The 24,501-nt window shown below is 37.8% G+C and overlaps 1 protein-coding gene across 1 annotated transcript in view; it reads left to right on the top strand.

Annotated features, from left to right (window-relative positions):
* The window catches only part of CORIN (corin, serine peptidase), a 256,114-nt gene that overhangs the window by 144,838 nt on the left and 86,775 nt on the right, over positions 1–24,501 (top strand). The window contains exon 6 of the mRNA XM_032274329.1: positions 11,424–11,537. Within this exon, the coding sequence (XP_032130220.1) occupies positions 11,424–11,537 (114 nt within the window). The remainder of the gene's footprint in view (positions 1–11,423; positions 11,538–24,501) is intronic.

The raw sequence follows: 24,501 nt of genomic DNA, 5'->3' as shown, positions 1-24,501 counted from the left end.
GGAGAGAAGGCACACCTGCTTGAATCAGCCATTCGCAGGTGGTTGTTGGTATGGAACCCAGAGGCACATAAAAAATGAATGAGATAGTAAGGCATCTGTGGTAGGGAGAATAATGGTCCCCCAAAGATGTCCATGTCCTAACTCCTGGGACCTGTAATTAGGTTGTGTGCCAATCTAAATTAAAGTTGAAGATGGAAATAAGGGTGCTTCTCACTCATCTGACCTTCAAATAGGGGAATTCTGGATTATCTCATTAGGTTCAGTGCTGTCACAGGGTCTTTATAAAGGTGGGCAGAAGAGGAGAATCAGAGAAGGAGATGCGATGACAGCCGTTAAGATGAAACAACTGCCTTGTTGCTGGCTTTGAAGAATAAGGAGGGTCTATGAACCAAGGAATGAGGGAAGCCTCTAGAAGACAGCCTTGCCAACACCTTGATTTTATCCCACAGAGACCCCTGTTGGACTTTTGACTTCCAGGATGGTGAGAGAATACAATTCTGTCATTTTCAGGTACCCAATTTATGGAAAATTTTTATGGCAACAATAGGAAACTAATACAGCACTCTTGAGCATTGATATTAAAAGCATGAGCTCTGGAGTCCAGCTGCTTCGATTCTGGTAGGTAGCTCCACCACCTATTCGCTGTTGTATGGGGAAAGTAACTGGATCCTTAGTTTCATCCTCTAATCAATGAGGTTATCACCTCTTGAATGCGTTCTCAGGAAAAATGAAGCTAAAGTCTTTAAGACATACACTGTGAAGAGAAAGCACTAGATAAGTATTAGCTTTAAAAGTAGTGGATGCCTGGCTCTTAGCATGGCAAAGGACTTCCCTCCACTCTAACTCCCTCGTAATTTACTTTTCCCCTCTTTTTTTAGCCCGTGCTAATCCCACACTGACCCCTGGTCCTGTTGGGTCAGTATATACCCAGGTGTATTCTCACCAGGGCCCCATTCTTTAGATACCACCCTTTCCTATTTTCTCATCCAAATTCTCTAATGTCTTTTAAAAAGTAGAAATAAAGAAGGCACATATATTAAGTGCCCTCTGCTGAGGTGTTAATCACTGATAACGGCTTCATCTCTTAAGGTCTTGTAGTTTTGCCATGTCCAGGACCGTGCCTTTTGCCGAGAACCTCTGAAAATCTTGGTTGGTTGCAAGATAGAGGAGTCCTTAGGAATTGGATTTTAATTGAGGACTTTTGGTTTAAGTTAAACAAGTAGGATTCACAGTGAGGACTTTTACCTGGGAAATATTTTAAGCAGTGAGACCTCCCAGGATTCCTTCAAATTATGCCACATTTTATGAAGTATTTGGCCTCTTGTTCTGTATACTTTTAAACAGCCTTGGAACGACTGTCACAGGACTTTCGGAGGAGGATAGTTGCTAGGAAAAGTTGGTCGTTTTCTTGAAAGTCCATAGAGTAGAGCAGTTTAGAGCTTATGATAGCAGCCACTTCAGAAGAACTTTTCTACAGCTGTGAAGAATTTCATTTCAATCTGGACGCCATGGTGAGAAATTCTCACAGGGATTTGTAATGCCATTATCTTGTAATGAGATCACCTGGTGAAAAATCCATTCAGTATCCACAAAAATCACATTATGTACAAGTTACAGTTGTAAAACTGTGTAAAAAGCATTTTGAAACAAAACTGGCTGAGTAAAAACTTGATTTCTGAAGCTACTGTTTATTATGGGAATGTAAAAAGTAAATTCTGAAATGCATGCACAAAGAACATATTAGTGTTTCATAGTCATTGGTTTATGAGAATCGACATTTTTCTGTTGATATGTAAAATGCAAAATGATTTTTATAAGAAATAATGATTTTGTTCTAAAATAAATACTGACAACACATGAAATAGGATGGTTTTCAAATACTGTTATGCACAGGGACACTTTTCACGAGTATTTCACCGGCTGTGTGCTTGAGTTTATGATGTGGTCTCCCTCTTGTGGTTGGTGTTAAGAAAGGTACTGGCTTCAAAACAGTTAATAAATTTCTTTTCCTTTTGCTGAAATTTGAATCTGGAAAGCATTTTGAGATGTCAGGCTACATATTTTACATTTCAACCATGGCTTTGGAAAGCTTGATTATTTTAACAAAAATCAACCGGTCAATTAATCTGTCTCCTCCCACTATGGCCATGTCAAAATCAGTTTTCACTATTAAGAAATCTGACCTGGTTTCTCTGTCTTGTGGCCTGTTTTTGGTGTATTGTGGCCAGAATGTATCTCTTAATTTGGCAGTAGTACTTTCCATCTGCTTTGGAAAAGCTCTAGGTGAATGCAAAATTTATTTAGTTCACGCTGTATACCTGTCACTTTTCTGAGTCCTTCAGCCACAGCAGGAAAGCAGATAAAAATCACTGACCTCATAGAGTTTTTGTTTTGTGACAAATATAGGCATGGTTCATGAAGACATAAACCATAAAGACTGACACATTAGACTTCACAGGTTTGCAAAACTTTCGAATAGCTGAGGAAGCTATAGATTTAAAAGACAAATATATGAAACGCTGGGAGAAAATAATTGCAACAAAAGTAACTCTGATAAACCAGTCAGGGGCAAAAAAAACCAATAGAAATATGTGCAAACAGTAAGAGTAGGCATCAATTGTGAAGGGCTTTCACTTACCTTAAGTAATAATTGGTAGAAGTAGGATTTCATTATTTCAGATTTGCTCAGTTGTAGACACACGCCAAGTATGCCCTTCAGAAAAGATAGCTCTTTACTGAAATCCACTTGGTCTCCTTGCCTGTCACCTGCTGAGCGGCTCAGGCTGAATTCTTCCCTCTCTGTATGTCATGGGGACTATGTGCTGAGTATGGCTGCCATCGTGTGATATTGCTTGGAAACTGCATGTGTCCTACCCTTCTGTCAAGTGGAGAAAAATGAACCTTTTCTCAGAAGGTTCACCCCTGTTCTAAGCTCAGCCCCTCCTCCCAACGCCTTCACCATTGACAGATCTTCATGTTATAAAACCTCTCAGGGTTAAGCACGTTCAGTTAATCAACAGAGTGTTTTTAGAGGAGACTCCGTATCTGCTCAAATTGCAGCAATGAGAGTTAATAGGAGCAGGAGCACAGTTTTTAACATTATCTGCTCAAGGCATTCCCTCCTTTCAGGGATAAAATAGACCATTCTCCACTTGACCCAGGGCTAATCTTCAGGCCAGATATGTTCTGTACATTTCTAGTTCCTGTAGTCCCTCCTGAAACTTCAACCTCTTTTAACCTCTTATCCCTTGTTGACCTGGCTCACTTTGTCCCCTTGATTGGATGGCTATAGATGGTTCACAGGGGACATCATTCCTGTTTACCTATATAAAAAACATGTGAGTCCTGTGACAATTCTGGAAACATAGCAGTTTGTCTCCCTTCCCTGCTGAGCGCTTGGTTGTTGTGTAACCAATCTTCTAGACTTAGCAAATTGGCTGCTACGACTCTGGAATGCAAGTTAATTAAATTGTGCTTGTGTTTAGTTTTAGGCAAGGTTGATTTTTTTCTCCGTGTCAGGTTTAGTCTGTGTAGCTCCGTTATATGCAATCCTGGTAACTAGGGATACTGAGAGAGATTGTCTGTAGAGTGCTGTGAAGGCCATGTGGTAGTAGACAGTGGAGGAGCCCAGGAGAAAGAATCCAGAGACCTCTGTGTACCACCTGCGAGTAAATCATTTAACAGGACACAAACGATTGAACAGTGAAATTCAGCTTTCCCAAAGCAGTTGACTTCCTTTTCTGTTAATGAGCCAAAGAGAAGTTAGTATTAAATAATTCTGTCCCTAGATGTTGTATTAATGCCTGTGTGTGTTGATCACGTCAGACCACTTTCTTCTCCAGTTATTATGGGTTGCCTGGTTGCCCCTACCTTCCAAGTTTAAGTAGGTATGCTGTATCCATAAGTTTGGGGGTTAGGACCTTGACTTAATCGCAAGTTAACCCTTTAAGCACGAGGTGTTTTCAACAAGTTGAGATGGCCATCTTTCAGAGGTGAGTTGTACACTTCGCACCCAGTCTTAGTAAACAGAACATACTGGGCCTTACCTGATTTGGTGCTAGGCACTTTATGTTCATTACTGATTAATATACTCAGAGACAATCCCAAAGTAGGTGGGATTCAGATAAGGAAACTGAAGCTTAGATAAGTTAAGTAATTTGCCCAAAGCAGCACAGATAACGTAAATTTAAATCCAAATCTCGACTTTTCTGCAAGATTACCTTTATTTTGTTATTTTAGGACACGATTGTGAATAATTTCCTTTCTGGTCTGTACATTCGGTGTATTAGTGTGGATATTAGGGTGTTTATGAACTCATTTCCTCACCATTAATTTTTTTCTCTTAATTATGGAAATGGAAGTCATATGATTATTCTGGGGTAGTTTAAGCATGAAGGGTGAGATGTTCAGAAGTAGCTAGGTTTTCCTAGCTCCACCTTGACCCAATGAATATGTGCTGTCGCTACCAGCTGCTGCATGGGAGCTGGTGAGTGGGGTTTGTGTGGTCAGTGAAGGGAATAGAGAGTGTAGGAGGGACTGCAGCAGAGCGCTGACTTAGGGCTTCAGAGTCTTGGCATCCAACCACTGGCTATCCAATTGTAAGACAGTTGAGATCCTACAGTACCAATATCCTGAAGATCAGTGGATTTTTAAGAATACTAATGATTTGAAATAGTCAAGTTACAGTAATCAACAATAGAGAGTAGGTAGGAAAGTGATGCAATTCATTCTTGGGATTGGAAGTGATTTTTTTAGACATTAGGGTAGAACTGTAATCTGTTTTTGAAAGATCTTTTTCAAAGTTCTTTCCACTATAAATTTGAAATAAATATATATATTTTTTCTATTTCTGGTTCTCAGGATACATAATATACATAGATATATCAGGATACATACATAATATTGTAAAGTCATAGGCAATTTATTTTTAGCTTTTAGATGACCAATACATAAAATAGACTAAAAGAAACTGTGATTAAAAGTAAATTTGGTTAGAGTTGAAGTGAAATCCACAAGTTGTTAACTTGTAAAATGAAATTGGTTCAATGTGTGTAGTATAGCCCAACAAATAAGAAAAATACCATGGGGTGGCTCTTCAAACTGATGATTTTTCTTTATGTTTGTCCCAAGTCCAAGTGCTGTGACTGAGTCACTCATTTAATGAAGGTCTGGAAAAAAATGCTAATATATATAACTTTTCAGATACTATCATATGCATGCAAGACACTGCTGTTTTCTTTCCAAATATAATATATCTCATTTCTCTTAGATTTATATGCATGCATTTAACTCTTTTATAGAAACCATCCTGTATTTGTTTAAAATTTGTCAAAGGTAGTTTATATGTTGTTCCATTGTTATTTTATGACTCATAATGAATAATTTCAAAATGTCACTTGAGACAGCCTTATAATTGGGGAAAATCTCAAAAATAAAGTATTGTTAAAAGCAATTTTTTTCAGAAATAGTGTTTATTTCCTAAAGCAAATTCAGAAAGTATCACTTCCCAAGAAACCTACATGAGAAATTATCTCTAAATTTAGAAACATCTATCTGCTTCATCAAGAGGCAGATAATAAACACAAAGTTTAAACATTGTCCACGTTCTTTAGAAATTTGAAGTTATATTACTGCACTTTTTTTCAGCAAATGATTACAGAATCATGATGTACATCTCATTTTCCAAAGATTAAAAAAATGCTTCGGGGTCATATTTAGGACTTTTCCCTTCATCTTTTCCTTCCCCTCCCTCCCTTTGTCCCTCCCTTCTTCCCTTCCTCCCTTCCTCCCTCCCTCCCTTCCCTCTTTCCTTCCTTCCTTCCATTTTATATTGAAATGTATATTAAGATTCTTTTTTAAAAAGTGTGTTTAGATTTCTGCTTAGCAGTCTGTTTCTGGCAGCCTTAAGATAGTTGATCATAAAGCTTGGCTTTTTACTCTGCCTTTTAAAAAAGAACTTCCACTTTGTTTAATTAGATTTAGAATCTACTGGGTAGGATTTTTGTCTAACTCCTTTTATACTATGATTGTTCTTGAAATGTTGAATGATGACATGGAACTTCTTTCTAAACTCTATTTACATTCTCTCTTCTATCAGAGTTCCACCAGTTACAGATCTATTTTGTTGTTTCTTGATAATGTTTCAGAAAATGTTACAATGACTAATTTTTCTATGGAGTAATAGCTCTTCCATTATACTGTCAGACAGGCAATAAGTGTACTTAGCTCTTATTTTTAGGAATTTAAGCTGAAGGCCAGATGGCAAAATTTTCATTGAATCAAAGCATAGCTTTATTTCAAGGGAAAAAAAAATGAGTCAAGGAGTTGACTTAATTTCAGGAGTTGTTAGGGATTTTCTCTGAACATTTGTTTGACAGAGACAGTTTCTCACTAATTAAAAGATGTTATATGAAAGACACCAAGGGATGTTGAATAAAAGAATTGTGAAGGGACTGCTTTTACCTTGTCTTTGCAGCAAGGCAAACACTACAGCCCATAAAAGAAGATTTCACCATGACATTGCCCTTTTTAGAGTATTGACGTTAAGAGCTCCTTAAGTGCATTTATTCAGCAGGCATTTACCAACCACCTAACATATGCTACTTGTCAACAAAAATGTGTAATTTAGAAGGTACTAATAGAGACCTTTGCATTCTCAGTAATGAAGGAAACATCCGTATAATAGCACCATCTACTAAGAAAACAACAAAAAAACTGTGTTTTCATCTTGCAGTCTCAGGAAAGGGAAAGCAGCATTGAGGAGGGAAGGGCTGAGCAGAGATGGTGTCGGGTCACCCAGGTGGGGTGGCATGGGGAGAAACGTCTGGAGGGTGGAGGAGGAAGCAGGGGGATGCAGGAGGCATATTCTAAGGCTTTGACATTCCCATTGTATAGCAGAGACCAGTGCTCACATGCTTGTAGAAGAGGCTGGACCTCCAAAAGGAATGGCTGTGTGGAGCAGCCAGGAAAGCTGGACCCTGGGGACCATGGCCCTGTACCCTGGCTTGGCACAGACACAATGGCGCGTTCTGTCTAGCACACACTTGAGGACTTAGAGCCATGAGCCCCTGGCAGTTCTCTGAGGAGTGAAAGCTACGGGTCCTTCCTTTGTTCTTCCAGGCACCATGTAAGCCTCTTGGATCCTTGTAGCATCCTAAAGAGAGAGAGACCCTGAAAAATATGCCTGAAAGATATTTCTCATCACCTTTTTGAGTGGGGAAGTATGAATTCATTTTATTTAGGAAAATGAGATAATCTGGCTTTTCTTGTACCCTGGTGTAACAGTGTTGAATCCACACACTGTACACCTTCAAGCAGGGCTATTGTGAGCTCATTTGTGGGTCCGGGTGTCACTTCTTACTGAGTTTTCATGTTCTATACCTTTCCTGCGTCCCTCTCTACCCCAAAAGTCACTCATTCTGTATTTCATTTTCTCAAGTCTAATGAAAAGCTAATGATAACATAAAGCTAAACAGTCTATAATTATATTCAACTAAGTATTCAACTGAGTACAAAATCTTAAGGGTGAAGGAGTTTTCAAACTTGTTTTTGACAGCAAAAGCCCTTTTTCAAAGAGTAATTTCCATGTACTCAAATGTATAAAGCAGCCAACAGTAGAGCTCTTTGGTTGAAATGGAGTAGGAAACTGAATACACCCCTTTAATCTATGATGTGGCTCCGAAGTCCCTTTCCTCAGTAACCTTGAGTTCTTCTGATACCTACCATTTTAACTCCAAGTATAGGTAATGTGGGTGTCAGGGATGGAATGTTAGATGCATCACTGCAGGCCAGTGGGGAAGATTATTTTCTATAGAAGGGCCATTCGTTGTCCTACTGACAGCAAATGCCACTCAGAAGCCAGATGTGTCTTCAGGCTTGAGTGAGCATCCCACTGTAACACAGAGGGATTTTTATCCTGCATCAGTAGTTTATTCTCCTAGCAATGAAAATAATAAAGTTGTAAGATATTCATTGCCATTGAGAGCCAAGAAGTAGAAATGATCATTCAGTCATGCTCCATAGACACCCCATCTTCTCAGTCTTCATTTATTCATCCAACAGATATCTAATTTGCACCTATAATGTGTCAGTTCTATTCCAGACTCAGGGCACAGCAGTAAGAAAAACTGATAAAATGCCTTTCTTTAAGGAAATTACATTCTAGAAGGGAGAGAGAGACAATCAGTGAACAGAAATCTGTGAATTTAAATTCTGTAAGCTATAATAAAACAGGTGTTTTTAAGAAGACTGCAATTCTGGTGGTTTTGGGCATTAGCACTATTGGGAGTGATTAGTATAGTGCCTGCCCTACATTTAATAGATGTCTAGAACGACATGGAATGTCATCTCATCTGGATTCCATCCTCTGAAAGACAGACATTTGTTTTTCGTTTAGAGAGAAAAATAAAGACAATGTTGAAGTTTTACTCAAACCTAGTACCCTTAAACTGGCTGAGTATCAGCAAACTTACACTACTGCACATGTGCCTGGAATAGGGAAGTGGGTGTGGCATGGAGGATTGAGCATGGATCCTAGACCTTGGGATTTGGGGTGTTTTTCATCTTTTCCTAATTATGTGGCTTTGACTCATTTCAATGTTAATTTCCTTCATTTGTAAACTACCAAATAAAATATGTTTGTAGTACTTTATTAATTGAACAGTTTTATACAAGTAAAGTGGAAATTCTGAATACAGGTTAAGAAGAAATCAAACAGAAAGATTATACAAAAGTTATTACAGTTTTATAAAAGTAATGTTAAATATGGTAACTATGAACTTTCAAAGAAAGAAGAAGAATAAAGTAACAATTTATGATATCCTAAAACCAAGGACAGCCCGTAACTGTGAACTTTCAAAGAAAGAATAAGAATAAAGTAACAATTTATGACATCCTAAAACCGAGGACAGCCACACCTCCAGATGAGAAACCACACAAAAGAAGTCTGGTTCTGCGAAATCAGCAAGACAGGGGAAATCAATAATCAAAGCAATGCAAGCTGTGCTGTGTTTTAAATTTGATCCAGATTTGAGATGACCATATGCAAGAAATGGCTTTACTGGAATCAAATATATAGAGTCTTAAAGATAAAATCTAGAGGTTAGGAGCTATTGAATGTTGAGCTTTCAGCTCCATTTCCTGAGGAATCATTGGAGCCATAGGTGGGGAATGCAATAATTCTTGTAAAGCATTGCAGCTGCTAAAATGCAGACATATGGAATTTTTGCTCTCTCTGGTATAATACAGAAACAATCTCACAATAGGATAAACACCTCTTTCAAACTTTCTCTTTAGCCTAGGGAGAGGATATTGTACAGACTGGATGGGTAAAGTCTTAGTATTTTGGTTTTTCGTTTTAGATCTGGTTTCCTGGTATCCTTTAGAAGCCTGTATTTGTAGCTATAGGAGTGCACTCCTGTGCTGAATCTTCTGACACCATACTAAACATGTTGGATATTTTGACATTTGAAATCGATAGATGTAATTTGTACTGATACTGAAATTATGGAATATAATGGAAAATTGGGCTTTTGTTGTTGATATTGTGAAGATGTTACATGACGTAACATCATAAGAGGCCAAGTCAACTAATACTTAATGTTCAATGAGTTGAAATGTTGATTTCCTTAATGACACTGGGAAATAATTCATTAATTTTTTTTCTGCTTTATGGCAATATATTGTTCTATTCGAGATTTAGACATTTTTTCCATTGAATCAGGAACCTCCTGAGTGCTAGCCACTGGCTGGGTCCCAGGAACATGCGTGGGAAATACATATTTGAGAATCTTCTGAGCGCCAACCAATCTGCTGGGTCCCAGGAACATGATAGGAAGTATAACAGACATGGGCTTCATTGCCTGGAGATTTTCATCTTGTACTTTTCTCTATTTCTATGGCTGAATTAAAATGTTCCATATTTCTGGATTCCCTTTAACTAGTCAACAAGGTTCATCTTATCAAGGAATACATAGTGCAGGGAATGGTGGCAGTGACCGGGCAACTGACCACACAGCCAATACACACACACACACCCCACAAACATACACAAGCTTTGGTGGAAGGTGAGAGAGAAAGAAGGAGATTTTTGAAAGTTCTACTTAACTTCTTTTATCTGAAACAGAAGCTCATAAAAAAGTTATTTTTTTCCCAGCTAAATAGATAAAACATCATCATTGTAAGAACATTTGTAAAATATAGACTACAATACAGTTAAAAAAAAAAAAAAAAAAAAAAGTGACTTTAATGCTAATACTAAAGTTAATATACCTTTCCTCATGCCAAATTGTATTTTGTCTTCTAGGACCAATTGGTCTTTTCTCATCTAAAGTAGCTTGAACTTTGTCCTAGGACATTAAGCATTTTCTACCATATATTTTTTCAATGGCTGTAATATTGTTCCTTATTATGGTGGTATCAGAATTTATTTAATGAATCCCTTAATATTGCATAGTGGTTATTTCATAGTTTCCTCATTTTAAACAATGATGGTAGGAATATCATTAAGCGTAAAATACGTATTCATAATGATTTCCTTTTTATGAAGGCCGAGAAATGACTGCTGAGTCAAAGATTATGCACATTTAAGAGGCATTTGATGCACATTATTAAACTTTTTTATATTAAATACACTTTGTTGAGCTGATTTATCCTTTTATTAATAGTCTTCCTTAAAAATTTTCTTTTTGTCTTAAATTTATTGTCTCCTGTAATTTTTGAAGCAGTTGAATATTGATTGCATTTTAGAACAAAAAGAACAGCAAAATATTAAAGCAAAAACATAAAAAGGTAACTGTGTTAAGAAAAAAGAAATAAAAATATTGTTAGAGAATGCTGTTTCCCATTCCTTATGCCAAAATAGACTCTGACATTTTAACTGGCATTTTCATTAAGGCAAGTAAATATGTTTCAAATACAGGGCACCAGGTCTCTATGCTTATGTTCAAGCACACGTCCATTTACTGACTCTGTTTTACTGGAACTTTCTCTGTGGTACATAGAGTAGCTTTTTAGAAAGGTAGACTTTTTAAATGTTAGCTCAATTCGTAGCACTTTACTTTGAAATAATTTTTAATTATTTAGAAAAATGCTTCCATTTGGTATTCTCCCCACATAAATTGTGCAATTGATGAAGTGACCCTCTTGCTCTCTGAACATGGGTTCCTCATTCTGCAAGCCCACGGGTGAATTAGCCCCTGTTTTCCTCAGACAAGCAAGCACTCTTTGTGTTATTTCCGGGTAATTTATCAATTAATGTTCTAGGATGCCAAAGGAAAAATGGTGACAATAAAACTGAGGGAATTCGGAAACAAATCTGTTGAATAGCAAAAGAAGGCTTTCTGTTTATTTATCTCTTGTAATCTTAAAAGAAAAAAAAACTAATCTTATTCTGACATTATTCCTGCCCTTTTTTTTTTTTTTAGTGCTCTGTGGAGGGGGTGAGAGCTTTCTGTGTGCCACTGGAATCTGCATCCCCAGGAAACTGCAGTGTAATGGCTACAATGACTGTGACGACTGGAGTGACGAGGCTCATTGCAGTATGTGACAAGCTGTTCGGGGTTTGTCTGAGTGGACAGGAATTCTATTCAGGGGCCTAGAAACCAAAACTATTACATTGTCAAATCCCGACAATCATTGGCGTTTGCTAGACTGCTTTTGGTTTGCCTTTCTAAAGTGAGCAACGTGTTTATCTTCCTCCAGAGTGACAGAAGCATGTTTGCACACCTTTCAAAGGCATGGTTTATAAGGAACTCAACAGCTTAATGCTGCATTGGAACAGAACAGGGATTGCAGTGTTTTTGCACAAAGCCGCTTAAAATTGGAAGGCTTTGGTTTATTTTGATTGGGTGAGAATTTTCCTTTTTGTTTATGAGTGTAAAAGTCAGTGTTTTTTGAAATGGACATTTTTATAGCAACATTTTCACTCTAATGATTCTTAACATTCATGACACAGCGAATACAAAGCCTCTTTTTTTTTTTTTTTTTTTTTGCTTCCTCCAAACCTGGAGATAATCAATGGCACAATTGTTTAAAATCCACTAATCAGAAGATTCAGCCTTATGTGCCCTCAATTTCTTCCCCATTGATTTGATTAGTCATTTTGACTGAATTGGCCAGTGGTTTGTTCATATAGATTCAGGTTTCAAGTTGTTTTGCACTTACAAACTGGAAAGAATGGGAAAGCCATCCTGAGGAAGTACTTTATAATAAAGCCAGCGTATTATTTGTTGACCCCTAGTATGTTAAAAAAAACAATAATTACATTGTGTAATCTGACAGAACTATATGCAATTAGAACACTACATGCAAGTGTTTTAATGGTTTTTTATGGGTATATAAACAGCCACAGCTAGTATGGCAAGAGCTGTACTTCACCCCTTATGGGAACTGCCAAGATGTTACAAGTGCTTGAGAATACTGATCAGAATCGAAAGATTCTTCTGGTCTGTTTGCCAAATGGACCAACTCATCTTTCATCTGATGAATTAGGATGTTCCTTTGTCCTGCTGAATGGCAGAACTACTGAATGGCAGTTTATCATGGTAACATTTCAGGTCAGTGTTTCCCAAACTGGTGTTTCATATAGTACCTGAGTCTGGAATAATGCTTGAAAAAAACTAACTTTGGGAAATACTCTCTATCAGATCTACTTCTTAGAGGGTTAGAATACACATTTGTATATTAGAGGTTCTGAGAAATCCTGGAGTTTTAAAAAAGGACATTTGCTTAACTTTGGATTTCCTCAGAATTATTTTCTCATGTGAATCTTCACCTTCATTTATTCATGCATTTTTTATTCTGCCTAATATCTAGCATCCCGTGGAACTTTAGTTATGCCACACATATTTCAGGAAACATTCTTTTTAGTAAGACATTTGTGTTTTACAACTTGGAATTTTCTTTTCAAAACAACCTATGGCCCACAATTTTACATAAAAACACATTTTATAGGCTGTGTATTTACACTGGGAAGTGTTATTGTGAGCTTGGCAGAAGATACTGTGCAAAGCAGCCAAAATAGGGAACTTTAAATAGTTCAACGTAATTACATCCAATTTATGGGAATTGTGGTAGAATCTCTAGGTTTTCTCTCATTGTGGCCCACGTTATAGCATTGTCCAAATTCTGCATGTTCCTGTAACTTCTTTGGTGTCCAAACATGGTTTTATTATATGTTCCTCAATTGTACTGCGCATTGAACTCTGAACCCTGTAAGTGCTTTCTGCTGCATTTGTTAAAATTAAATTTGAAGGGGTTAGTTTTCCTAGTCAACAACCGAACAAGAAGCTGTTACTATTCTGCAAGGTCTGAGGAGCTGAAGCATTTATTAAGGAAAATAGATAAGGACTTTTCCCATGAATATACCACAAAAATGATCTGGTTGGTCCATTGAAGAAATATATCCCTTCAGAAAACTTCTGTATGAAAACACAGACATTGAAGGCTTCATATGCAATTGTTTTTGACCTGACAAGGACATCTGCTTTTGAGCTTTAATGTTCAGTGCTTGTGGCATTTCAGCATGAGTGTTTATGGAGGGTGCCACACTCTTGATGTCACCACCCTGTGGTGAAGGAATAGTATAAGTCTGAATTAGGGCTTGGGTGTGAATCAGAGTGTAAATGCAGTCCACAGATACCCAGGAGAAGGAAGTTTTGCTGTGCATTCTCAGTGAGGAGCAGAAGAAAATACCTAGTTCCTAAGGTTCTGGCAGGAAGGCAAGGAGAACTGCCAGAGGAGATTGTGCTTCTGTGGATTAGATGCAAAAATGATCTCTAGATAAGCACTTGCCTGCTTTTATAAAACATGGGTCATATTAGGTGACCTGGGTAGTTTGTTGAGTTGTTAATTTCCTTTTCAGTCAGATTCAAAGGAAGGGAGAGAAGCGACTTATAATTTGTGAATTACCTAATCAATTATGCTAGAAGCATTTACCTACATGCTTTGATTTAATTACCAGCACAGGAAGTATTATCTACCTGCTTTTATACAGGTGCAGAGACGGGGCTTATGGTAATGAATAAATTTGCCCATGATTTACTAAATTTGAACCCAGTCTTAAGTGGTACCAAATCTAATGCTGTTTTCTGTCAGCTGGGCTGCCTTTGACTTGTCCTTGTCCTTGTCCATAAAGTATTTCAGATTTAGTGAGATTATACTCTGATGGTTCATATTGCAGGAAAATATTTTGACTGTTTTTGCTGTATTATGGCTTTCAGAGCACTCCAGGTATCTGTGATTACTTACTGACTTTCTCCCTTAACCGGTTTTGTCTTATTTGTCAATTTCTTCTTATTTGTTGGATGAAAAGATTTCCAAATACCTGAAACAGTTTTATGGTGTAGTAGAAAAATTTTCAAAAATCAGGAAAACTTTAGAAATGTCTACCTCTGTGACTTTAGGCAGACCACTTCAGTAACCCTGGCCTCCCCAGGAAGCCCCACCTGTGGAGATTTTGATTCAGTTGGTGTGCGGTGGGGACCAGGCAGCAGTAGTTTTGTAAAGCTCCCCAGGTAATTCTAAGGGACAGCCAGACTTGGAAGCACCAGGCTAGAAGGCGACTGGTGTCTCTTTTGTTGTTGAGGGTCTATAATCTTTTGAGCCTATAACCAGCTCCTAGAACAGTACCTGGGACATAGTCAGTGCTTAGCAAATGAATATATCTTAATTTGAAAAACAAATTAGCAACTCAAGGAAAACGTTGTCATAGTGAAATAGCTGCCACAAAGTTCACACATTTTATGACACGTAAAACCACCATCAAATACTTTTGGAAATCATTTGCTCTGAATTTTGGGTAAAATTGGTTGACTTATTTTTGAGGCTGGTGATTATCTAATTATATGCCGAGTGTAGCACAGTGTAGTCATGACCACTAAAAGTTCTTGAGTCGGGCTCCTTAGGTTTTGTTCTTACCATTTCGTGCCTCTAATAACTTAGGCAAGTTACTCAACCTCTCTGTGCCTCAGTTTCTTCAGTAGTACAATGGAAACAACAAATAGTGAAATCTCTCAAATTGTTCACAATAATGACTCACTGAATATAAAGCATGTAGACCGATGTCTGGCATGCAGTAAGTCTCAAAGAGCGCTAGGATTTGTGTTCGTGACTGTTGTTGTCACTGTTGTCATCTTGCTGTTCCTTCTCTACCCAGCACCTCGTTACTAGGTGCAGAGAATGATCACTGGAAGTCATGGGGACAGCTGATAAATGTTAGCTGATACATGTAAGGGAGACAGAAACACTGAAATATGCATAACAGTTTTAAAAGCAGCACCATGTGAAGCTATTTGAGAATGGAGGCAGCCTAAACAGCACAATTGATTTTCCAAATGATGTTTGAGTCATCAGAAATGACTGTATCCACAATAATCTTTCTACCAAGATGTGGCTGCAAGTAAATGCTAGAAATATTTTCATCAAAATTATAAAAATAAAAAAAAAACTCACTCTACGCTAATGGAAGTAGTATTATATGTTTGCAAACTTTCCTTTTTGTACAGTGGCAATCTGATTATACTGAATCAATCTACTGAATATTCTTGAATTCCTACCTTGTGTGAATCATGTTCTAGATAATTAGTAAATAGAAAGATACTGTTAAGACATGGTTTCTTTCTTTACGAGGCTTTAAGTCTAATTGGGGAACTAACATATAAACATAGAAACCATTAAATATGTTTTTTTATTTTGAGATGGAATCTGGCTCTGTCGCCCAGGCTGGAGTGCAGTGGTGCGATCTCAGCTCACTGCAGCCTCCACTACCTGAGCTGAAGCCATTCTCCAGCCTCAGCCTACTGAGTAACTGGGGCTACAGGTGTAAGCCACCATGGCAGGCCTAATTTTTGTATTTTATATAAAAAAACAGGGTTTTGCCATGTTGACCAGGCTGATCTCGAACTCCTGAGCTCAAAGTGCTCTGCCTGTCTTGGCCTCACAAAGTGCTGGGATTATAGGTGTGGGCCACTGTGCCCGGCCTAAATATAGTATTTTAAAACAATATAAAACAAGCAATATCACAAAGTAAAAAAAAAAAATGTATGTAAACAATAAAAAAAAGGTAGCAGCAACGAGTCCTTTTAGTAAAAAGAGTAGGATTACTAGAAGCTGGATTGTGTAGAGAGCTGATGGAAAAGATGGGATTAAAGCTAGGCCTTACACTCAGGTGATGTTTGTATACTGTGCGACATGGTTTTCAATTCTCTAGGTGACATTTTGCAATGCATGGAGACTTTTTTTATTGTCACAACTGTGGGGTGGAGGAAGGTACTACTAGCATCTAGTGGGTAGAGGCTAGAGATGCTGCCAAACAAACTACGCTGCCCAGGGCAGCCCCCAACAACAAAGAATTACCCCTTCCGAAAGGTCAGTAATACTGCAGTTGAGAAACCCTTTTCTAGAGCTAGAAGTCAATAGGAGAAAGAACTCAGAGAGTCAAAATCCTGGTTCTTCTCATGGTTCTGCTGTTAATTAGCTGAGCAACCATGGACAGACCATATAACTCCTCTGGTCATCTCAGAATGAGAGGGTTGGATGAAATAACCTTTGGTCCTTTCTGTCTTTAATGTTCTGTGGGTGGAAACTGAGGATCCGTACTTGCATCTTGAGTTGAGGCAACACTTTCATGCTCATAGAGTCATAGAGACTGTACAGTTGAAAGACGCCCTTGAGAAAAAAGCTTTCTGTGTGTTAGTTTTCTGCTTTAATTGAATGATAATTTTGAGAGACAACAATTATTAGTGTGTGTATGAGATACCAAACTGAAATCAATATTAACATGCAAGAATTTCAGAAGAAACATTTTGTATCAAGCCTTCCTTAAGAAAAAAATGTGTATCTAGAAAAACATCTACCTTAGGTCATGCAAAATTATGCTTGTTTTTGAGCAAGAAAATCACAGCAAGCAGCTTTTGCAAATTTTGATTTGCTGGCCCCATATTGCGCTGACAACATCCCTTTCCAGGTCAAATAAACATTTATTTCAATAAAAGGAGACACTGTGATCTTTGCTATTTGCTATGTATTTCTGGCTTTGCAGTGCCTCTGGTTAAGGTTTTGTGTGTTTACTCATCACGCAGACCTTAGGGAGGTAACAAATTGTTTTCCAAATGCAGCTCATTTTGTATGTCACTTCTGATGGCTTCTAACCAAGCTAATTATAATAGTAGAAAGTTGAATCCTCACCTGGGGGAACAATGAGGATTTTAAAAAAATAGCTGAATCCTCTCCATTTATAAAATAATTTAATAAATGAGAACATTCATTTAAAAAATATCTCCAATGCAGTGTTTTAGTATGAATTACCAGGGGTCCTGGAATGGGTCTCACAGAAGACAAATAAACTTTTAGAAATTTGTGGTGTGTTCTTGGGTTTGTCAGATTCTGAAAGGAGTGTTTGATTCCCTAGTAGTCCTACCATCCAAAAAAGTGAGTGTACTGCTTACAAATAAATTAATTCGTAGGGTTTAAAATATGCTGAAACAGCGTCCCCCGTCCTCTGGGTGAATGCATGCATGTACTTTGCAGTGCTTGTCAAATTGAGAAGGCTTATGTCCCTGGCTATTGCTGATTCTAGCATGTTGACTCAAAACTTCCCATGAGAGTAACTTAGATGAAGACAGAAATATCAAGAAGATCTTTTAGAATTTCACAAGGTAGTGTATATATCTTGATGCACAAATTCCCCATATCTTTCCTATGGGCAGGAGAACCAACAACCCTGCATGATCTGCACATGTACCCCAGAACCTAAAGTACGATAAAATAAACATTAAGAAAGAAGTCCTAGCTATCACTTTGACATGGTATTTTCTCCCATCCAGCGGAAATAGCGCCCTCCGCTGGATGGGAGAAAATACCATTGTCAAAGTGATAGCTAGGACTTCTTTCTTAATGTTTATTTTATCGTACTTTAGGTTCTGGGGTACATGTGCAGATCATGCAGGGTTCTTGCATAGGTACTTACATGGCAAGGTGGTTTGCTGCCTCCGTCCCCCGTCACCTATATCTGGCATTTCTCCCCATGTTATCCCCACCCTCTGCTTTCCCTCCCCTAACCCCTCCACAACAGACCCCAGTGTGTGGACTTCTTGGTTCTTATATTTTCCCTTATGGTAGCTGGTCTTATTTGAAAATTATTCAGGCTGGGGGAAGCAAAAAATAAAGAGTACTTAAAAGTTCTGTATGGGTATAAGTGTGGACATATGCATATATATGCGTGTGCCTGTGCACATACACACCTTCCTAATGAAGACACTCAACAGGTGATTTCAAAGGCCCATCCCATTCCTAAAATGATGTAATTCTAGCAATGTTAAGAAGTTTTTTTTTCTTTTTGGAAGAGTGCTTTTTTGAAACAGAAATTTATGATTCATGTATATATAAGTGTCACATTTTGGCATCGCTAATGGTTTAAATGATCAATGCCAAAGGCTTTGGATAATGAATCATCATCTAGTGTGTGACGTTTACAGTAAAGTGGTGGCTGCCACTGGTTGTATGAGATACAGGCTGCGGCTCAAGGATAAATAATCACCTGGAATTCAGAAGACTGAACCATTGACTACTTGATTTCTGGCCTTCATCAGCCAAGAAGACTGATCTTCAAATGTGCCCTAGTTTCTTGCATCTTTACTTTGTTCTTGCTATTTCTTCTGCCTGAAATATGGTAACCTTTTCATTACATCCACCCTATTGAAATTCTGCCCACTTTTCATATTCCTTCTACAACCTTAAGCAAACTGTTTTGCAGTTAATTTACTTTGAATAAGGAAAATAAAAATATATTTAAGAAATCTAGTTTCTGTGAAATGCAAGTTTCTTTACATATATCGATTTTAAACATTTTTACAGCTTTATTGAGGTATAACTTACATCCTATAAATTTCATCTATTGATTTTTGGTAAACTTACCGAGTTATGTGACCATCCTCACAATACAGTTCTAGAATGTTTGCATCTCTCCCCAAATTTTCTCTCCCACACATTCGTAGTCAGTCACCAATTCGAATCCCTCAGCTACTGTAATTACTTGTCAGATTTCTGTTTCTATAAATTTGTTTTTTCAAGGAATTCCATAAATGAATAATATAATATGTAGTTTTCATATCTGATTTATTTCACATAGCATAACTTTTTGAGGTTTATCCACACTGTCACATATATTGGTAGTTTCATCCTTTTAATCACTGAGTAGTATTTCACCACACGAGTACATTACATTTTGTTTGTCGATTCCAGTTGGTATTTGGATTTTTTTTCAGTTTTTGTCTTATGAATAATGCTGCTGTGAATATCTATATATTAATCTTTGTGTGGATATATGTTTAATTTCTTTTGGGTAGATTCCTAAGAGTTAAATTCACAAATTAATTGTATGGTAAGTTTATAGTTACCTTCATAAGAAGCTGCCAAACAGTTTTCCAAGATGGCATTATTAATTTATAATCTCACCATGAGATTCATTTTCTCAAAATCCTTACCAGTACTTGCTATTATCTATCTTTTCCATTGTACCCATATTAAGGCATGTGTAGTTATATCATCTTGTAGTTTTAATTTGCCTTAGCTTATTTTTTTAATTTTGTTTTGCCCCACCCTCTCGCTCCCACTGTTGCCTTTGCTTAATGACTAATAATGTTGAGCACCTTTTCTTGTATTATTATGTCTTTCATGAAAACTTTCTATTCAAGTCTTTTGGCCATTGTAATTGAATTGTTTTTCATCTTATTGTTGAACATGAGTTCTATAGAGACTGTGGATATCCAAATTTCTTTATCATATATATCATTTGCAAATATTTTTCAAGTATTATCCTGCTGGGTCTGACCCATAGACCCTGACCTAGTGACAGATGAAAAACTCACTCTGACACAGGCTTGGCTGTTTCTGGCCCAGGGTCCCCTGCCAGAGTCAGCAGCAGCCTCAATAAGCCTGCAGCCTTTGCATTTATTTGGTACAGATTAAATGACAAAGGTCTCAAGTAAATACCATTGGAGGGTAATTAACATTGTCAACCCAGCTCAGCAAAGCCTCTGCTGGCAGACTGTGACTAGGCTACCTCCTCGCTGGGCAGGGCAGCTCTGAAAAAAAGCAGGAACACATCAGGAACTTATAAATAAAGCCCCGCCTTCCCAGGACAGAGCACCTGGGAAAAAAGGTGGTTATGAGTTCCAACTGCAGCAGACTTAACTGTACCTGCCCAGCAGCTCTGAATGGAACAACAGAGCTCACAACTCAGCACTTGAGCTCCTATAAGGGACAGACTATCTCTTCAAGCAGCTCTCTGACCCCCATATATCCAAAGAGTCACCTCATAAAGGAGAGCTCAGGCTGACATCTGCTGGGTATCTTTCTGGGAAAAAGATAACAGAAGAAGAAACTGGCAGCAACACTTACTGTTCTGCAGCTGCTGCAGATGATCTCCAGGCAAGTAGGGGATCTGTTAGAAGGAAAACTGAAAAACAGAAAAAAATAAATTCATCATCAACAAAAAGGATGTCCATTCAGAGAACCCATCTGAAAGTCAACAACTACAAAGAACACAGGTAGATAAATTCACAAAGATGGGAAGAAATCAGCGTAAAAGGGATGAAAACACCCAAAATCAGAATGCCTCTCCTTCTCCCAGGGATCACAACTCATCATCAGCAAAGGAAAAAGGCTGGATGGCGAATGAGCCTGATGAATTGACAGAAACAGGCTTCAGAAAGTGGGTAATAACAAACTTCTCTGAACTAAAAGAACATATTCTAACCCAATGCAAAGAAACTAAGAACCTTGAAAAAAGGTTTGATGGAATGCTAATGAGAATAAACAGTTTAAAGAAGAATATAAATGATTTAATGGAGCTGAAAAACACAGCATGAGAACTTCACAAAGAACACACAAATTTCAATAGCTGAATCGACCAAGCAGAAGAAAGGATATCAGAGATTGAAGATCAACTCAATGAAATAAAACAAGAAGGCAAGATTAGATAAAACAGTGAAAAGAAATGAACAAAGCCTCAAAGAAATATGGGATTATGTGAAAAGACCTAATCTACATTTGGTAGGTGTACCGGAATGTGATGGAGAGAATGAATCCAAGCTGGAAAACACTCTTCAGGATATTACCCAGGAAAACTTCCCCAAACTAGCAAGGCAGGCCACCATTCAAGTCCAGGAAATACAGAGAACACCACAAAGATATTCCTCATGAAGAGCAACCCCAAGGCACATAATCATCAGATTCACCAGGGTTGAAACAAAGGAAAAAATGCTAAGGGCACCCAGAGAGAAAGGTTGGGTTACCCACAAAGGGAAGCCCATTAGACTCACAGTGGATCTCTTGGCAGAAACCCTACAAGCCAGAAGAGAGTGGGGGCCAATATTCAATATCATTAAAGAAAAGAACTTTCAATCTAGAATTTCATATCCAGCCAAACTAAGCTTCATAAGTGAAGGATAAATAAAATCCTTTACAAACAAGCAATTGCTGAGAGATTTCATCACCACCAGGCCTGCCTTACAAGAGCTCCTGAAAGAAGCACTAAACAAGGAAAGGAACAATCAGTACCAGCCACTCCAAAAACATACCAAATGGTAAAAAGCATTGACACAATGAAGAAACTGCATTAACTAATGGGCAAAACAACCAGCTAGCATCAAAATGGCAGGATCAAATTCACAGATAACAATATTAACCTTAAATGTAAATGGGGTAAATGCCCCAATCAAAAGACGCAGACTGGCAAATTGGATTAAAATGTCAAAACCAATTAGTATGCTGTATTCCGGAAACCCATCCCACATGCAAGGATACACATAGTCTCAAAATAAAGGGATGGAGGAAGATTTACCAAGCAAATGGAGAGCAAAAATAGCAGGAGTTGCAATCCTAGTCTCTGATAAAATAGGCTTTAAACCAACAAAGATTAAAAGAGACAAAGAAGGGCATTACATAATGGTAAAAGGGTCAATGTAACAAGAAGAGCTGATGATCCTAAGTATATATGCACCCAATATGGGAACACCCAGATACATAAAGCAAGTTCTTAATGACCTACAAAGAGACGTAGACTCCCATACAATAATAGACAATAATAGTGGGAGGCTTTAACACCCCATTGTCAATATTAGACAATGAATGAGACAGAAAATTAACAAGGATATCCAGGACTTGAACTCATATCCAGACCACGCAAACCTAATAGACATGTACAGAATTCTCCACCCCAAATCCACAGCATTGAAGAAGAATCCAATACATTCTTCTCAGCACCACATCACACCTACTCTAAAATTGACCAATAATTGGAAGTAAATCACTCCTCAGCAAATGCAAAAGAACAGAAATCATAACAAACAGTCTCTCAGACCACAGTGCAATCAAATTAGAACTCAGGATCAATAAACTAACTCAGAACCATACAACTTCATGGAAACTGAACAACTGGCTCATGAATGTTGACTGGATAAACAATGAAATGAAGGCAGAAATAAAGATGTTCTTTGAAACCAACAAGAATGAAAACACAATGTACCAGAACCTCTGGGACACATTTAAAGCAGTGTCTAGAGGGAAATTTATAGCAATAAATGCCCACATGAGAAGCAAGGAAAGATCTAAAATCGACACCCTATCATTAAAATCGAAAAGGCTAGAGGAGCAAGATAAAAAAACCTCAAAAGCTAGCAGAAGACAAGAAATAACTAAGATCAGAGCAGAACTGAAGGAGATAGAGAGACAAAAATACTTTCAAAAAATCAGTAAATCCAGCAGCTGGTTTTTTGAAAAGATCAACAAAATAGACAGACCACTAGCCAGATTAATAAAAAAGAAAAGAGAGAAGAATCAAATAGATGCAATAAAAATGATGAAGGGGTTATAACCACCGATCCTACAGAAATACAAACTACCATCAGAGATTACTACAAACAACTCTATGCACATAAACCAGTAAACCTGAAAGAAATGGATAAATTCCTGGACACATGCACCCTCCCATGCCTAAACGAGGAAGAAGTTGAAATCCTGAATAGACCAATAACAAGGGCTGAAGTCAAGGCAGCAATTAATAGCCTACCAACCAAAAAAAGCCCAGGTCCAGATGGGTTCACAGCCAAATTCTATGAGATATCAAAGAGGAGTTGGTAACACTCCTTCTGAAGCTATTCCAAACAAAACAAAAAGAGAGTATCCTTATCGAATCATTTTATGAGACCAATACCATCCAAAACCCGACAGAGACTCAATAAAAAAAGAAGACTTCAGGCCAATATCCATGATGAATATAGATGCAAAAATCTTCAATAAAATACTGGCAAACCAATTGCAACAGCACATCACAAAGCTTATCCATCATGATCAAGTAGGATTCATCCTGGGGACGCAAGGCTGGTTCAACATACTCAAGTCTATAAATGTAATCCACCACATAAACAGAATCAAAGACAAAAACCACATGATTATCTCAATAGATGCAGAGAAGGCCTTCAACAAAATTCAACAGCCCTTTATTCTAGAAACTCTCAGTATACTAGATATCGATGGCATGTATCTGAAAATAATAAAAGCTATTTATGAAAAACCCAAAGTCAATATCATACTGAATGGCCAAAAACTGGAAGCATTCCCTTTGAAATTTAGCACTAGACAAGGATGCCCTCTCCCACCACTCCTATTCAATATAGTATTGGAAGAAGTTCTAGCCAGAGCAATCAGGCAAGAAAAAGAAATAAAGTGTATTCAATTAGGAAAGGAGGAAGTCAAACTTTCTCTGTTTGTAGACGACATGATTGTATATTTAGAAGACCCCATTGTCTCAGCCCCAAATCTCCTGAAACTGATAAGCAACTTCAGCAAAGTCTCAGGATACAAAATCAATGTGCAGAAATCACAAGCATTCCTATACACCAATAACAGACTAACAGAGGGCCAAATCATGAGCAAACTCCCAGAGTTGCTACAAAGAGAATAAAATACCTAGGAATACAACTACCAAAGGATGTAAAGAACCTCTTCAAGGAGAACTACAAACCACTGCTCAAGGAAGTAAGAGAGAACACAAACAGATGGAAAACATTCCATGCTCATGGTTGGGAAGAATCGATATCATGAAAATGGCCATACTGCCCAGAGTAATATATAGATACAATGCTATCCCCATCAAACTACCTAGGACTCTATTCAGAGAACTGGAAAACACCACCTTAAACTTCATATGGGACCAAAAGAGAGCCCCCATAGCCAAGACAATCGTAAGCAAAAAGAACAAAGCTGGAGGCATCATGCTACCTGACTTCAAACTATGCTATAAGGCTATAATAAAAATGGCATAGTACTGGCACCAAAACAGAGATATTGAACAATGGAACAGAACAGAGGCCTTGGAGGCAATGCCATGCATCTAAAACCATCTGATCTTTGTCAAACGTGACAAAAACAAGCAATGGAGAAAGAATTCCCTGTTTAATAAGTGGTATTGGGAAAACTGGCTAGCCATGTGCAGAAAGCAGA

The sequence above is a fragment of the Sapajus apella genome, unplaced genomic scaffold (assembly GCF_009761245.1).
Source record: "Sapajus apella isolate SASKATOON/1434 unplaced genomic scaffold, GSC_monkey_1.0 scaffold5, whole genome shotgun sequence".
NCBI classification, from domain to species: Eukaryota; Metazoa; Chordata; class Mammalia; order Primates; family Cebidae; genus Sapajus; species Sapajus apella.
This window is presented reverse-complemented; position numbering and strand designations above follow the sequence as displayed.